The sequence below is a fragment of the Psammomys obesus genome, unplaced genomic scaffold (genome assembly GCF_907164565.1).
Source record: "Psammomys obesus unplaced genomic scaffold, mPsaObe1.curated_primary_1811, whole genome shotgun sequence".
NCBI lineage: Eukaryota > Metazoa > Chordata > Mammalia > Rodentia > Muridae > Psammomys > Psammomys obesus.
The window spans coordinates 5597675-5614033 of NW_026586816.1; the positions used below are offsets into that span (position 1 = coordinate 5597675).

Below are 16359 nucleotides of genomic sequence, written 5' to 3' on the forward strand. Positions count from 1 at the left end.
TGCGCCTTTGGCTTAAGCAGTTCTCAAGCCATACTGCCCCACTTTAAAGCGAAATTGGACAGAGGGTGCCCAGTGTTTCTGAGAAAGAAACACTGTCTGCAGGGGTGATCGCACATGGCGACAAGATAAACGGGGGTCCCACTCCACTGCTGACAGGGACTGAGGTTGGGCACATTACTCCTGCTCTGTCTTATCTACATGGAACAATGGTTAAAAGTGACACGAGCTAGGTTTATAACCACAAAATAGTACAGAAGCTGCCAGCATGGCCAGCACAAAGCCCATGACTTAGCGCTGACTTACATGTGCTCCAGTTCCTTCTGTGAGTCTTCCACGGAAATACCCAGCAACACGCAGAGGCCCCGACCAATGGCGCTTATCTGCTCTCCTCCAACTACAAGGAACAAAAAGGGAGAAAAGACTGAGATAGAATCAGGCACCATGAAGCATTTCTTCAGCCACTCTGTGACCATTCTTCACATCACACGCCTTTCCTACAACTTCTTTGTTAAAGTCAGTAAGCACATGAGCCAGTAACTCCCATCAACTCTGGCTTCTCATCTGGAGCAACTGGGAGCTGAACGGGGAATAATCATTGAACAGGATTTTAGAACCACATCTTATCCGCAACTTTGGGTACAATGCCTGGAACTTTCCATGGCCTCATGTATGCATCTGAAAACCAGAACAGCGATATCCTCCTCCAGAGACTCCAGCTCGGCAATGTGAGTTCTCAGGAAGGAGATCCCTGTAAATCAGCAAGTCTAGTAACACAGAACACACGCGGCATGGAGCGGAAAGTGTTCGTGGCATAAAACAAATGTTTCCCTGCTTACTACAAAGGCAAATTCATTACCTTAAACACAATGACCTATGTGCAGCTTCACCTCAGAAACTGCTGTCACCTCCCAGTGCATCTCTAAAGCGGCATTCTCAGCCAACAATCTCTAAATCTTTTTGAATCTCTTTGTCCATGAAAAAAAAAACTTCTAAGAACACCATACTAATATCTGTGTGTATATTTATAGTCAAATGTACTCCCTACCACTTTTAGCTAATATCTCAAAATGTATTTAGACTAACATTCATTATTAAGATAGTGAAATTAAACCCATATTTTAAGTGGCAACCTTGATAATTTCATCCTTTCTGCCCAATCTCATTATATTACTGTTGTTGTTTTTTAATTTCATTTTGTACTGACCTAAGGTTCCAATCAGGACTAGTAGAATAAACTCTGCCATTTGTGTGTGTGTTTCATCTGCTGTGCAATTATATCTGCAAATACTCCTAACAAGGGAGCAGACACTAAACCCAGCCTCCTCAACTTTGGCTTCTGATCAGATACAGAATCACGTAACCAAAGGCAAGGTTTGCAAGAAAAAGGAAAAAAAAAAAAAAAAAAAAAAAAAAAAACTGGCAACAGTTAGAGGTCTCTGAATATGGGAACACCAAAACTTTGTGTAAAACCAAACACATAATGGATCCAAGGTGCTTTTGTCAGTGCTCGTGCATGCCGCAGCATGCCACTTCAGTGCAGCCTTGCTTCTGAACACGCGATGCACGCATGCCATGTAACACCAGCAAACACTGCCCAAAACAACCCCGCCCAGGCTTGAGACGGTCACATGTATCCACTGTAATGTTTTTAGAGTACACACCAAGTTTTACGCTCTTACAGAAACATCATGGCTTAGAGAAAAGTATGACTTTTAATATTCCCTACTATTATTTTTCAGGACATAAGTATCAAAGCAATGAGGTAGGCAAGAACAGGGAACAGTTTAGCAAACTGGGATTCCATTTGGTTTGGGCTTTGCACACACTCCCCTCAGAGCAATGCACCTTTTAGCAGCCGCAGACCCCAGCTGCATAGACTGCATGTATGCCTTCTTTAGTTTTTAACCGAGGTGATCTAGTTACACTATGACAGTTGATGGAATTCTATACTGATTTCTCTGCTCACGTGACACGGATGTGTACACACACTTGTGCTGTAGCGTGCGTGTGGAGATGAGAGGACAGCTTGTAGGAGCTGGTTCTCTCCTCAGGTCCTCAGACTCGATAGCAAACATTATTACTGGCGAAGCTGTCACATAGGCCCTGTATAATTGCTTCAAGCGGTGGAAACAAGTTGCTCCCCTTAGCAACTTGATAATAATGCCTCACTGCTACCAGACCACATCCTAGAGCACACCTGGAAACTACAGGCAATGGTCCAGCCACTCGAGACACTTGACTGCTATCCAGGTCACTTACTTTCTCTTATCCTGAACTGTCTCATTAGCTTAAGCTCGGGTATGGTCAAAGGGCTCCCTAGGGAAATTCCAAGAGTTAGAGACACTTGCTTACAAGTACCCGCCCACCACCTTGCCCATGCTAGGCAAGCACACCCCAAGGCCTTGGTTTTGCAGAGCAGGGTTTTACTATGTAGTTCAGTCTGGCCTTCAACTCACTGGGTAGTCCAGGCTGGACTCACATTAGAGAACTCCTACTTCTGCCCCAGAGTGCCGGGATGACAGGAATGGGCCATCATCCACAACCAAAGACACAGTTTCCAAACTCCAGATCAGGAGGATGGAGGGCTTAGGGACTAAGCTCAAAATGTAAATATGTTGGTGATGACCACATCAAGTAGACCAATTCTTCCCCAAAAAAGCAAAACAACCTTTCATCAATGGATTTTCCCAATTTTATGTGCTTGAATATTTACTGAAATGTTATTAATGTCTCATAAACTCCAGTCCAATTCTTTTCCTTATTAATCCAGGATGATTTTTAAAACCAAAGTTAACAGAACAGCCTGCAAACCACTGAACAGGACTAAGAGGTGGTTTAGTCCCAGCTCTAAGTGTGTGGTGTGGGTACTTGATGCGGAAGGGGGCTTGGGTTTAGATTTATATTTTGTAGACTCAAAAACATGTATTTGGTATAAAATGGCAGGAATAAAAAGCTAACTGTATTACTTGAACTGAAACGTTCGTTGTCCAGTCTGCTTTGAACTCCTGTGCTCAAGGGGTCACCTGCCCCAGCCTCCAGAGTGGCCATGACTACATGTACTTGCCATGGCTTCTGACCTAAAATGTAATTCTGCCAATATAAACTTAAAACAGAGCCAGACAGTGGCGGCACACACCTTTAATCCCAGCACTCAGGAGGCAGAGGCAGGTGGAGCTCTGAGTTCAAGCCCAGCCTGGTCTAGAGAGTAAATTCTGGGCTGGCCAAGACTACACAGATAAACCCTGTTTGGGGAGAGGGTGGGGGCGACTCTGGAAGGGACCTTAAAACACTAGATGGGTGATGGCTCATCAGGTGAAAGCACTTGCTGCTAGGCCTGATGCCCTGAGTTTAACCCCAAGGCCCCACATGGTAGCTACAGCTGTGAATTGTTCTCGGGCCTGGACACCAGGGCCTTGTCATACCACACAACAAATAAATAATGTATTTAATTTTTAAATTTAAACGTTTCAAATAACTACAGTAGCTATAGTAATTATCTGGATCCTGGACGTCTCAACTAGACAGTCACATTCAACCGACGGCTAACAGTTGAACATCTTGGTCCCTATTAATTAGCGGGAAAGAGAAACGTGTGGTCTTGAATTCTGTGGTTCCGAAAGGTAGCTGAAGGGTTCAGAGACCCACACCCAGATGCAAGGGACGCTATGCACCTAGTTAGGATGCCTTCACGTATTTGCACACAACAGTCAGAGCTCAAACAATGTGCAATTCCTCATCTGTGCATTTTATCATGAGCCAAGTTCCATGATAAAAGAAAAAAAAAGATATGAAGGGGTGGTTTGTGTGTGTGTTAAAATGCAACATTTCAGACAGAGTGCTTGGAAACCGGAGAGTCCGCTCCGGAAGTGCTGTGTGTTGTTTGTGCAACAGTGCCTTCAAGAACGAGCCCTGGGGATGCGTGCGGGTTCTGCCACCTTGTCTGTGGACACACACACACAGACACACACACACAAAGATTATAATGATGATGATTATAATGATGATGACGACAATGATGAGGGTTTATGCTGCAATGGAAGCACGGAGCCTGAGCCCGTGAGCGGCCGGGCTTGTGCCGGTCTTCTCGGCTCCGGCGCTGCCGCGGGGCTGCCGGGGAACTCGGGGCTGCGGGGAACCCTCACACGGAACAGCGGGTCGCGGGGTCAGAGGCTGCTCCTCCCGGGCCCGGCCCGCCCGACTGACCTGTGACGCTAGCCTTGGTGACGCGCTGCACCACGGCCTTCATGGCGGCGGCGGCGGCGGCGGCGACTGGGACACACCGCGTGGTCAGACCTTACGGCTCTGCCGCTGGCTCCTCGGCCGGCGCCCTCTGCCGGCAGCACCCGGAAGAGCTCCGGGAGGACCCGACCCACCGAGCTACGGCCCGCCCACGCCGGCCACGCCCACCCGCCAGGTGGCCCCGCCCACGTCGATCACTCTCACCTGCCACCTATCCGTGACCTCGCCCTTCCGTGATAAGCCCCGCCCTACGCACAGCTGAGCTCCACCTTAAACTTTTGTCCAAAACTACCAGCCCAGGCTCCACTATAACCAGAAACACGTTAATTTCTGCTCCAGTTTCTTTCTCTCTAAACTCTGTCCTGAGTCATTTTCCTGCTTTTCTCTCACTTTTCCAATCCTCGCATCACAGATTTCCCAAAATCTTCACTTGTTCTCCAGCCCCAACAGCAAGCTTGTTGATAAATACAAAAGGACCTGTGGCTAAAATAGCCATTTAACCATATAACTATTAATTTACCTTAGATACGTCACGATAGTAAATAGGTATATGAGTCTAGAATTCTAATTTCTTCCTAACACAAATCTAAGAGCTAGCACTATCATAGGGTTGCTAGGAAATTCGAATGAAATAGGCTTCGGGGATCCTTAGAAAGCTACAAAGAGCTGGACAGCTATTTACTCTACAAGTTTTCATAACCAAAAAATATCATCGTAGCCCAGTGGTAGAGTGTATTTTATAATGAAAACAACAAAGAGAAGAGAGAAAGGGAGGGTGGAGAAAGATCACTCAGCTACTTGGGATGAAACAGGAAAGGGTTTAAAGTCCATGGATTCAAGAACACCAGTTCAGGCAATATGATGAGACTCTTCCTTAAAAAAAAAAAAAAAAAAAAAAAAAAAAGAGTATATCAGAAAAAGTTCACCCATTTCAGAATGTTTTCTATTTAAAATCCCCTACCAGGATTGCAGATTGAGAAAAACATTTGATAGAAAGCAAGGAGCTGTCATATGGCCAGAAGTCTCCAAAGAACAGTGAGCCAACCACTCTGGAGGCTGCTGTAGGAGGACCACCAAGAAGTTCCAAGCCAGCATGGGATACAGTGTGAGACATTGTCTCAAAAACAACAAAGGCCTACAAACTTGTATTCTTGTCAGGTATCCACCAGAGAAGATTGCTCAGACAGGGGTTTAAGCCAACAGAAAATCTTTATTAGCCGCCTAGTGATTACAGTGGTGTTCAGGATCCCAGTATAGCCCAGATCCTTTTTCAGAGGAGCTTTTATGCACTATATATATATATATATATATATATATATATATATATATATATATATGTGTGTGTGTGTGTGTGTGTGTGTGTGTGTGTGTGTACATATTGACAGCTGGGTTGACACGCTTCAGTTAACAAGGACAGTCAGCCAAAAGCAAACTACAGAAGCCAGAAAGCCATACGTGTAGGAACTTTCCCAGAACTATGAAGTTTGATGAACTGTGTCTTTGTTTTTATTTTGGCAGGTGGTGCTGACTACAGGATGAGTTTTATGGCCTGAATGGTACTTCCACCATGGAGTCAGTTGTGCTAAGTTCTGGGAGCCTGTTACAGTATGCTTAAATATTAAACACTGAATGAAAATTGCCTGTATTAAATTGTCAAAGGCAATGAGATACATGGGCCTCACATGCTTCCTAATACTGTCCTGAAGGACTCCATGGTAATTCTGCAACAGCAACAAAGTTTAACCTGGCTCTAGAAGTGCAACTCAGTTGATGCAGTACTTGCCTATCCTGTATGAAGCCCTAGGCTTAATTCTCAGTGTGAGGAAAGGGAGGGAATGATGGCACCGATTTGGAATCCCAGCACTCAAGAGGTAGGAAGGCAGGAGGAGCTGTTCAATGCTGGAACTAGAAAGCAAGCATAATGCAGGCTACACCATATGAGTCTCCATGCCTAAATCTAATTTTTAAAAAATCTAAATTAGGAACGTTCTATCAAATAGTCAGTTCTTCACACCCAGGAAAAGTCTGGCTCAGTGGATAAAGGTACGTGCTGCCAAGTTGATGCCCTGAGTTTGATCCCCAAGCCCCAGCACGGTAGAAGACAATGCTCACTCCGAGTTCTTTGAGCTCCGCTGGCACCCTGTGTCACCTGCAAATGCACGTCCACACATGCACACAATAAATAAAACACCAGAGAAGAGTATTACGCCTGAACTTGGGCACATCCTGGCCAGAAAAACAAAGGGAGATGAAGGGAGAAAGTTATTCTTAGAAGGATAACAATAACTCCCTCTGAGTTGACACGAACACGCTGAATTCAGGAAAACACTGGAGGGTTTTGGTGGGTTTTTGTTACTGCTGTTGTTTTGGGGTATGTTTTTGGCTTTGGTTTTGGCGTTTTGTTTTGTTTTATGGTTGGTTGGTTGGTTGGTTGGTTGGTTGGTTGGTTGGTTGGTTTTGGTTTTTCGAGACAGGGTTTCTCTATGTAACAGAGTCCTGGCTGTCCTGGACTCACTCTGTAGATCTGGCTGGCCTGAAACTCACAGAGATCTGCCTGCTTCTGACTCCTGATTAAGGGCATGTGCCACCACACCCGGTAGGAAAGCACTGCTTATAATTGTGCTTTCATTACAAATGATTCATATCTGAACAGAAAAGGACCTTTTGCTGAATAACTGACCTACAAATATTATCAGTTTGGTTCTTTCCAATTAAAAAAAGAAATCTAGGTGGAATCCAGCAACGGCCTTGGCCCAGTCTTGGTGGTCTGGGGGCCATTCGCAACTTCTCGGAGCCCTTGTCTTTGGTCACACTCGGGGTGATTCTGTCACTGGAAGAGTACTCTGGCTTAGTGCTTGGGAGGATATCAGCGTACCTCATTCTTGCACCTGCTGGATTTGCTGGGCGTTGCCTGCTAGCAGTAGAGGCCAGCTCTGCAGGTTGACTTTCCAGAACGGCTGCTGGAGAGGCGGCCTCCTGATGTTTGTGTTCTTTGCAGTGTCTCGTCCGATCCAGTTCTCTGGAGGTCTCTGGCGAGGACAGGCCACAGTCTGAACCGCTGTTGAGTGGGATGGGCCTGTGACTGCTGGTGTGAGTAAACTGAGAATCCTTCCATTCCCTCCATTCTCACTGCTCCCCGCGGACTCGGGGTGTTGGGGGCCGACCCCCTCAAAATGCAGGGAAGGGTTCGTTTCCTATCTTCCACCCTTGGTCCTTTCTGTGTTTTTTGGGGGTGACCCATTCACAGCACTTCCAGACTTGTGACACATTTAAATTCAAGTCTGGTTCTTTCTTGGAGAAGATCAAAGACTGACTAAATTCCTTGCTGGAAAAAGAAAGAAATATAACTTGCTGTCAGTAGTAGACATTTGTAGTGTCTACCAAAAAAGATCCTCTGTCTGGAGTTATAGATTGTTAAGAACCCCATGCGAGTTCCGGGAACTGAACCCAGGTCCTCTGGTAGGGTAGCCAGTGCTCTTAACCACTACCACTGAGCCATCACTCCATCCTTTTATGCTCTCTGTTCTCATACCACTGTACTGCTCCATGAGAGTAGAAGCCCAGCAGTTTGCCCTGCGCATGATGTTTTAACATCTCTATCCTGACAGATGCCACAGTCCCTCCACTCTTTAATTTTCTGGAAATCCCTAGAAATGGGAGATGTTTTTGTAAGAAAGCTGCTGTTGTCCCCATCCGTCCTTTACTTTTTTTTTAATAATTTATTTTATTTTATGTGCATCAGTGTGAAGGTGTCAGATCCTTTGGAACTGAAGTTACAGTTGTGAGCTGTCTTGTGGGTGCTGGGAATTGAACCTGGGTCCTTTGGAAGAGCAGCCAGTGCTCTTAACCACTGAGCCATCTCTCCAGGCCCCTCTTAATTTTATCTGTTTGTTTCCCAAGTGCTGAGGACTTAGACAAAAACAAAAAACAAAGAAAAAAGAATATACTACACAAGGTTGGAGAGATGCCTCAGGGGTTAAGAGATTTGTTCCCAGCAGCCACATCTGTCCACATCTGCAGTTCCAGAGGATTTGACATCCTCTTCTGACCTCCTTGGACACCAGTCAAGCATGGGGTGCACATATATAGTTGTTCAGGCAAAAATCCCAAACAGGTCAAGTCTATCTAGTTTGGAAGTTATATTCTAAGTTATCCAGTACCTACTGGTACCTGGTAGAGAGCTGCTTTGAATGCCCTAACCAAACCTGGAGACTGTACCCAACCTAACCTTAGTGGGACAACTAAAGTACTGTCTAATAGTAGCATTACATAAGCTATTTGCAGAAAATTTAGCTTATAGATGCTGAATGTGATTTTCATTATTAGGTCCAGAGAGAGCTGAGTGGTAGTCTAATTGTAATTGGCTCCAATAGGCCCACAGGGCATTACTGGGAGGTGTGACCTTGTTGGAGGAAGTGTGTCACTGTGGAGGCAAGGCTTTGAAGCTGCTTATATATATATATTCAAACTATACCCAGTGTGTCACAGCCCCTCCTGCTTCCTGTGGATCAAGATGTAGAATTCTCAGCTTCTTCTAGCACCATGTCTGCTTGGGTGCTGCCATCTTCCCAGCATGGTGGTAGTGGACTAAGCCTCTGAAACTGAACTTCCCAATTAAGTGTTCTCCTTTCTAAGAGTTGGCTTGGTCATGTTTTTTCACAGCAGCAAAACCCTAAGACACTCAGTAAGTCACCGTGTTTCATGCTAGACAACATGAGTTTGGATCCCACGTAAAACGTCTGATGCAGAGGCATGTTTAATCCTGGCACTCCTACTGTATAGGCAAGAGACTCTTTGGAAAGCTTGCAGTGTGGCTAGCCTGGGTACACAGCACAGCAGCAAAGAGGTGGAAAGTTAGCACCAGGACCAGCATTTAAAGTTGCCCTCTGACCTCACTCCACACCCACGCGGTGTCGTGTGCCTGCCCTCGGGTACAAACGTGGGTGCACACAAGTTTTTTAAGATTTGTTTTTATTGCTGTTCATCATGTGCGGATGTATCCATCTGCAAGTGGGAATGTGTACTTGAGTGTAGGAATAAGCTAAGGCCAAAGGCATCAGACCCCCTGGGACTAGTTACGGATGACTGTAAGGTGCCTGAGTGGGCGCTGGGAACTGAACTCTGGTCCTCTGAAGACCTGGCACTACACAGCTGGATAGACTCTTATCTGCTGTGCCATCAATCCAGCCCCATAAGTAGATTATTAAAAACTGAGATTTTAGGGCCAGTGAGATGGTTTAGCAGGTACCTGATGAACTGAGTTTGACCCTGGGAACCACACAGTGGCATGACCTTTGACCTCCATGCACACAAATAGCATATGCATACACATGCACACACACACACACACACACCATTTTAAAATGTAATGGTTTGATATCAACCTTTCAGCCATGTGAACACAGAATGCTGCATCTGAAATTATGTGCCTGGCTCCTCCAAGAAAACATTTATTGCATATTATTAATGATTATAGTTTACAAAATTAAATTAAATACATTTTTTCTACAACCATTAAGTGGCAATCAAGGCATCCTTTAAAACCTGGGCAAAGTCCTTGTTTTCAGAATCCAGCGGCTGCTCAGGATTCTGCGCCAGGCCCACCAATCCACGAGTTCAGATAGTCCAGGATCCTTTGAGTAACTGGAACGTTTTCTGAACGCTTTACAACTGTTTTCACATAAAGCCCTGAAACAGGCTCAGCAATTTCTGTTATGAAATGGGGGTCTTGACTTGTAGAAACAGGCGTTTCATTCCTTGAGCCATCTTCCTGCCCTACTCCATGGCCTTAAAGAAAAGAAAACCTCAATTATTAACTTATTAACTTAGACATCAGTCATTAAAGTCTTGGACATAAACCAAGGTATGACTATGCCATCAGACGTCTTTCTAAAAGAAAAAGCTGAGGCAAAAACAGCAAACATGATAACTGTGAACTTTCAAACCACAACCTTCATGACCAAGAACTGCCAGCAGTTTTTACACAATGCTTTATTGAGATATACCTAACTCCTTTTACAGGGCACAATTCAATGGTTTTTAGTCTATTAGGCTTGAGCAACCAGCGCCAAAATCGACTTACGAGTATTTTCAGCCACTAAAAGGCACCATGCATCCTCTCTGTCACTCCAATCCCCAGCAATTACACCAAGTGACTTTCGGGTTCCTTCGATTTCCAGCATGTACTAGGAGGTTCAGAAAGTTCCACCCAACAACTGGGATGATTTTTAAAACTCCTTGGTTGCTGTTAAGGCCCTGAAACTGCTTGCTCGCCGTATGCTACACCGTCAGCAGGAAATGAGCAGCATTCGGGCCACTGTCCCATTCTCTGCACTACCCAGGTGAATTCACATGCTCCAGATAAACAAGGTGGCTGACTTGGTCAATCAATCAATAATGTCCAGATGACAAGACTTATTAGCTCCTAGAATTTTGCTCTTTGCAGATTCCATCACCGCAAATTATCTAAGAACCCGCTTGCAGCGGCTTTGCATTATATCACGGAGTTCAAGCACAGAAGGTCGCTTCCGTGAGGCGGGCGAAGGGCGAGAAGCCGATCTTGCCCGAGAACCCTACCTGATACCTTCTGTTTCCGTGTAAATAAATACACCGAGCCCAGCACCGACCAGGCGCCGACTGCGTAGAAAACAGCCATCCGCCGGTACCAGACCGAGGCCTGGTCAGCACGCATGGCTCCAAAGCGGACCCACAAGAGCTCATGTAGAGCCTTTCAATCAGAGCGTCGCAGCGGCCACCAATAACCAACCCTAAGCCACTTCCTGCTCCGGCCGCGACGCATTTTGGGACTCGTAGTCCACAGTAAATCCAGGCTAGGACTGAGGTTTTACTCTAGAGGACCGTAGACACGGCGCGCAGCTGCCAGCTGGCGACTACACAGTACACCATGTGATGGGGAGCAGACGGCGACTTGAAACCTTCTCACTTACCTCTAAGTCTAACCCTGCCCTCCACATGTCAGTATTTGAAATGGCTTACTCCCTTTCCTTTAATAGCTTTCAGAGTTTCGAATACACTGTATTTGCAACTCGCTTCTTTCCTATTATACTTACCAGCAACTCTAGGTCCAATTCTTTGCGGCTCCCTTGGTCCTTTCCCAACTACACCCTGTCGCCCACCACTCAGGTTTATCATCCTATTAGCTTTTATCCTCCCTCATACAAAGGTGCACACATCCTTAAAAATAAATAGACAGAAAGACAGATGATCGATAAGGGGGCTGGAGAGGTGGCTCAGCGGTTAAGAGCACACTCACTGCTTTCCCGAAGTTCCCGAGTTCAATTCCCAGCACCACATGGTAGCTCACAACTGTCTGATGCTGTTTTCTGGTCTGCAGGTGTATGTGCAAAGTACCCATATACATAAAAATAAATAAGTATACTTAATAAAAAAAATTAAGCCTTTAATTCCATCAACTGCTTCTCTTATTCATCTACTTCTCAGAATAATTTATTTGCATGCCAGTAGTGTGAGCAATCTGAGAGCAAGCCTGGGTGTTTACCCAAAGCGGGCTGAGTAACCTTCTCTGAGTAAGCCTTCCTCAAACATCACTTCTAAAGCAGTTGTCACCACTGACCCTCTGTGCTCTGGCGGCTTCAAATCCTATTCCCTGTTATCCTTCAGGGTTCTTTTTACGTTTGTGTTTAGCCTATAGAAATATATACCTATAACATATAACTCAAAAGGGGCTAAAATAAACCTAGAAGCAAGCACGCACAACACACAAACAAAACAAAACAAAAACAACTTGCTACCTTGGAATGGGCAGATATCTTAGGATACCAGAAGCATGAAGCCCATAATAAAGGAGGATTAATTGGACATAAGAGTCATAGTTGAGAAAAATGGGGGGGAAAAAGCCACTGTGTAAAAACATTCTGAGGTCAGAGGTTAGCATCAGGTGTCTTCCTTAATCACCTAGTGGTGTGACAGAGTGTCACTGAACCTGTGGCAGACCTGGCTGACCAGGAAGCCCAGGGTCCCTCCTGTTTCCACTCCCCAGTACTGGGATTCCAGGAGCCTGGCTTTCGTGTGGTTGCTGGGGATCAGAGCTCAGGTATTGCTTGTGAAGCAAGCGCTCTTATCTACTGAGCTATCTCCCCAACCCAGTTGAGCAGTTGGAAGTCTTACTGGTAAGAGCATAAAATGTTGTATTATCTTTACAAATATGGCAGGTTTTCTTTTTCAAGATTTTTCTTTTTCTGTGTGTGACAGTATATGCCACATGTAGATGGGTGCATGTGGAGGCCAAGAAAAGGGCATCAGATCCCTGGAGCTGGAGTTACAGGTGGCTGTGAGAGGGGTGCTAGGATCTGAACTCAGGTGGTCTGGAAGAACAGCAAGCAGTCCTGACCACCAAGCTATCTATCTCTCCAGCCCCTAAGGTAGAACATACAGCAATCTTACAATCTATTCCATCCTACTCATTCCCAGTTACTTCCTCAGGAGAAATGAAAAGCCATGTCGACAAGACCTGCGCACGCTGTTCATATTTTATTCACAGGAATAGAAACCACTCAAATATCTGAGGAAAAAGAGAATAAAAGTGATGTACCACTTGGCGATACATATGAATTTCGAGTTGATTCGGGTAAATGAAAGGTAAACAGACATACAACCTAAAAGCAAACTGATAGAGGGGGAAATCTGGTCAGTAGTCTGCGGCCAACACATAGGTTTCCCCTAGCAAAGCTGATTAAATTGTGCACTTAACTGGGTGAAGTTATTGTATATAAAGTATATCTCAATGAAGTTGTAAAAAGGAAAACAATTGTATTATTTCACACTTGCCTCTCATCTTATTCTCATCAACTGGACTCATGTTACCTATTACAGCCTTTTAGTCTCTAGTCGAGACTCTGCTGTATACAAATCCACACTGTCAGCCTGCTGAACATTTCCAATGTGTATATCACACAAGCTCCTTAAAATGTACAGAACTGAACTACACAGAAGAAACACTCTTCTGTTCCCTAATTAAGGCAGTGACTGCAAAAACCACCCCCCAAGAAATATTGACCCCCTTCTCATGTTGTCGCGTTCATCACTTCTGAACAGCATACTCTGGTTTAAGACTCATTTTTCTCTCCCATCCTTCCTGCCATTCAAGTCCTAGTTTTTTACACCACAACTGACCATTTCAGCCCCTGCCTGAGGTAAGTGTGCCTTGATTTCAAACAGAGCTCAGAGTTTTCATGAGGTACAGTGGACTCAGTGGTACCCACTCAGGGAGCACTCTACCCCTCCTCCCCACTGGGGCCTAGAAGTGGCACCGTATGGCCACGTCTTCTCTGTCAGTCACTCAGAGGTGCTCTCATCTTACCTTACTGGAGAGAACCTGGCTGCGATGGAACCGCCATATGCTTTCTTCTGTTAACTTGTAACAGATAGGTCCAATGAGGGAATTTTAGTTCCAATCCACTTAAAATTTTATGTCCTCTTCCATAAGATGTGTCTCAATTGAAAATTACATAAAAATCTCCTCTGGGAAAGGAAATATTATATAAACTCTTAACATCTGAAATGTATCTGTTAGATACTAAATGTTTCCAAAGCATAGAACGGAGACAAAGGAGAGTAAATATGAACTTCAAAGGTAGACAATTATAATCAGTCCAGGTGGCCTAACATCCAACTCACAGTTCTCTTTCAGTCTACTTAGGACTTTACTTCCCCTTGAAGCTTTACTTCCCCTACTGAGATGGCTCAGTAGGTAAGGGCACTTGTTGACAAAACTGATGGCCTGAGTTTTATTCCTGAGAACCACAACCCACAAGGTGGAAGGAAAGAGCCACCTCCACTATGTTGTCCCCTAACCTTCATGAGCATGCATGTTCTCTCTCTCTCTATCCCTCTCAAACACACACCCACTCAAAAATAAAATCTGCATTATTTTGGCCAATGCTGTCCTCATCCAGATTTATTTTCTTTATGATCATTAAGACTTTCACTTAAACAAGCAGCCCAAACTACATAAACTCTGATTTTATAAAGACTCTAAAACATTAAGGTATAAAAAGTAAGTAAACATCTACACTTAGCAGAACATTTATGACATATAATTCCATGAGTAGGAAAACAGACAGAGAAGGAATACAAATAAATTACAGCCTGAAGATGTATTATAACCTGAAGACATACATATAAAAAATTCCTTGGGTTATTTATTAGAATCCCCCAGAAAGGTAAAAGGAATGTTGCCAGGACAATAACAACGTGAGCACAGTCTGAGAGCACTGTCTTCCATTTCCGGGCTGTGCCGTCAGCTTAAGAGGCACTGGACACAGCCAGCTTCTTCAAGTGATCCATGAACACCTGCAGGCTGACATCGTCCGTCAGGATGGGCGCTCCAGTTTCCTGAAATGCAACCAGAGAGGCTTACTGACAAAGACCTCCACAGCCACTTAGGATTCCCGAGCTGCTCAGCGCCTTCTGCCTGGGAACGCTGACCGGTGTCACCTTTGCTCCTCACCACCTGTCCTCCAGCTAGCTAATGCCATCATCAGAAGCATGCTTTTCTTTACTGCCTTTCCTGAGATCTGGCATTCCTGCCCATTGCCAAGAGGGCTGAACATATGGCATTTCATCCTTTGCCAGGGTCAAACAGACACAAGTCAAATCATCCGGAACTCCTCTTCAGTTGTGAGACATCCATGGCCTGTCCTCCATCCCCTCATGGAGCACACCACTGCCAGCACCAAACCTATCTCTGAAATGCTCTACTCTGACAGAAAGTTGTCACAGGCATGTGAATGAGTGACATCACCAACATATACTATTTGTAATATCAGAACATGTTATAACTTAATTAATGTTTTGAGGGAAAAGAGTAGATAGAAATTGTAGTTTATATCAAGATGCCAATTTATAAAGAAATATATTTATTTTGTATCACCTAAAATGTAGCTAAAACTAGTGGTATGGGTAATTTATTTGTTTCTTTCCTAAAATCAGTAATCCTGAGGAAGAAAATATGATGATAGAGGTAGACAATTCCAAATGTCCACATAAATAAATAATGTCAGATAAAGTAGATGTCACTGAAGAGAAAACTATTAGAGACACAAAAGAACATGACTTCTGATAAAAAGACTAACACACTAAGAAAACATAGTGATTCTAAATATGCACACACCAAACAGAGCTGCAAGGCACATGAAAAGGCAAGCAATGAAAGTGAAAAGAGTAATATTACACCGAGAGTTAGGCTGGGAACCCAGTCACAAACTGGGAGAACACAAATTTAACTGGTAGGGTATACAGGAACTCAGTGATGCTGCCAACCGCCACAGAGCTGAACGAGCACTGACACAACATCCCAGCAAGTAGCTGCACAGTACACATTCCTTTCCAGAGACCATGGAATGTACACCGAGTCAGATCATGTCCTCAGATCATAAACCTCTACAAATTTAAAAGAACTGAAATCATACAAAGTATTTTCCAACTAAAACAGGATCTACAGAGAAACCAATAATAAGCAATAAGGAAAACTGCACAGATGGAAAGTAAGCAACACACAGGAAAACGTGGGAGACACAGCTACAGCAGGGCTGATGGGGAACAGAAGCGAGGACGGAGGAGAATGTCACCCTAACAATTACTTATTTTACACGTATAGGTGCTTTACCTGCATGCATGTCTGTGTGCCATGTGCATGCAGTGCCCTTGGAGGCCACTGGATCCCATAGCACTGGAGCTAAGGATGGTTTTGACTCACACAGGGTCCTGGGAATCAAACTGGGATTTTCCTGAAGAGCAGTCAGTGCTTCACCACTGAGCCATCTCTGCAGGCCCACACACCAACCATTTAAGCTCTATCACCAGAGTTAAAGAAATCTAAAGCAAACAGGAAGTAAGAGCAGAAGAGAAGTAGGTTAGGTGGAAAATAAAGACAGGATGAAGAAAAGTCAATGAACGAAGCTCTAGTACTTCTGAAGATAAGTAAACATTCAAATGCATAGCAGGACAAGGGAAGAAAATGAAATTTACTCCTATAAGGAATGAAGCTGGAATGTCACCACAGATTCTATGGACATCTAAAAAATAGTGTATGTGTGCATGTATGTGTGCCTGTGTGTGTGTGTGTGTGTGTGTGTGTGT

General features: G+C 44.5%; 2 protein-coding genes and 1 long non-coding RNA gene across 3 annotated transcripts in view; all 3 read right to left on the bottom strand.

Annotated features, from left to right (window-relative positions):
* Positions 1–4330, bottom strand: part of Dtd1 (D-aminoacyl-tRNA deacylase 1) — a 158999-nt gene extending 154669 nt beyond the window's left edge. The window contains exons 1-2 of the mRNA XM_055602619.1: positions 4204–4330; positions 304–394 (exon numbers count right to left, since the gene is read on the bottom strand). Coding sequence (XP_055458594.1) covers positions 304–394; positions 4204–4246 — 134 coding nt within the window. The 5' untranslated portion in view covers positions 4247–4330. The remainder of the gene's footprint in view (positions 1–303; positions 395–4203) is intronic.
* Positions 4331–9673: 5343 nt separating this feature from the next.
* Smim26 (small integral membrane protein 26) lies at positions 9674–11018 on the bottom strand. Its single transcript, XM_055602686.1, has 2 exons — positions 10816–11018; positions 9674–10026 (listed from the first exon to the last, which is right to left on the bottom strand). The coding sequence occupies exons 1-2, from the start codon at positions 10928–10930 to the stop codon at positions 9821–9823; spliced, it is 321 nt and encodes a 106-aa protein (XP_055458661.1). The 5' UTR covers positions 10931–11018; the 3' UTR covers positions 9674–9820.
* Positions 11019–12731: 1713 nt separating this feature from the next.
* LOC129673018 (uncharacterized) lies at positions 12732–16162 on the bottom strand. Its single transcript, XR_008719600.1, has 2 exons — positions 15887–16162; positions 12732–14613 (listed from the first exon to the last, which is right to left on the bottom strand). It is a non-coding gene; the product is annotated as an uncharacterized LOC129673018 (long non-coding RNA).
* Between the last annotated feature and the right edge of the window lie 197 nt (positions 16163–16359).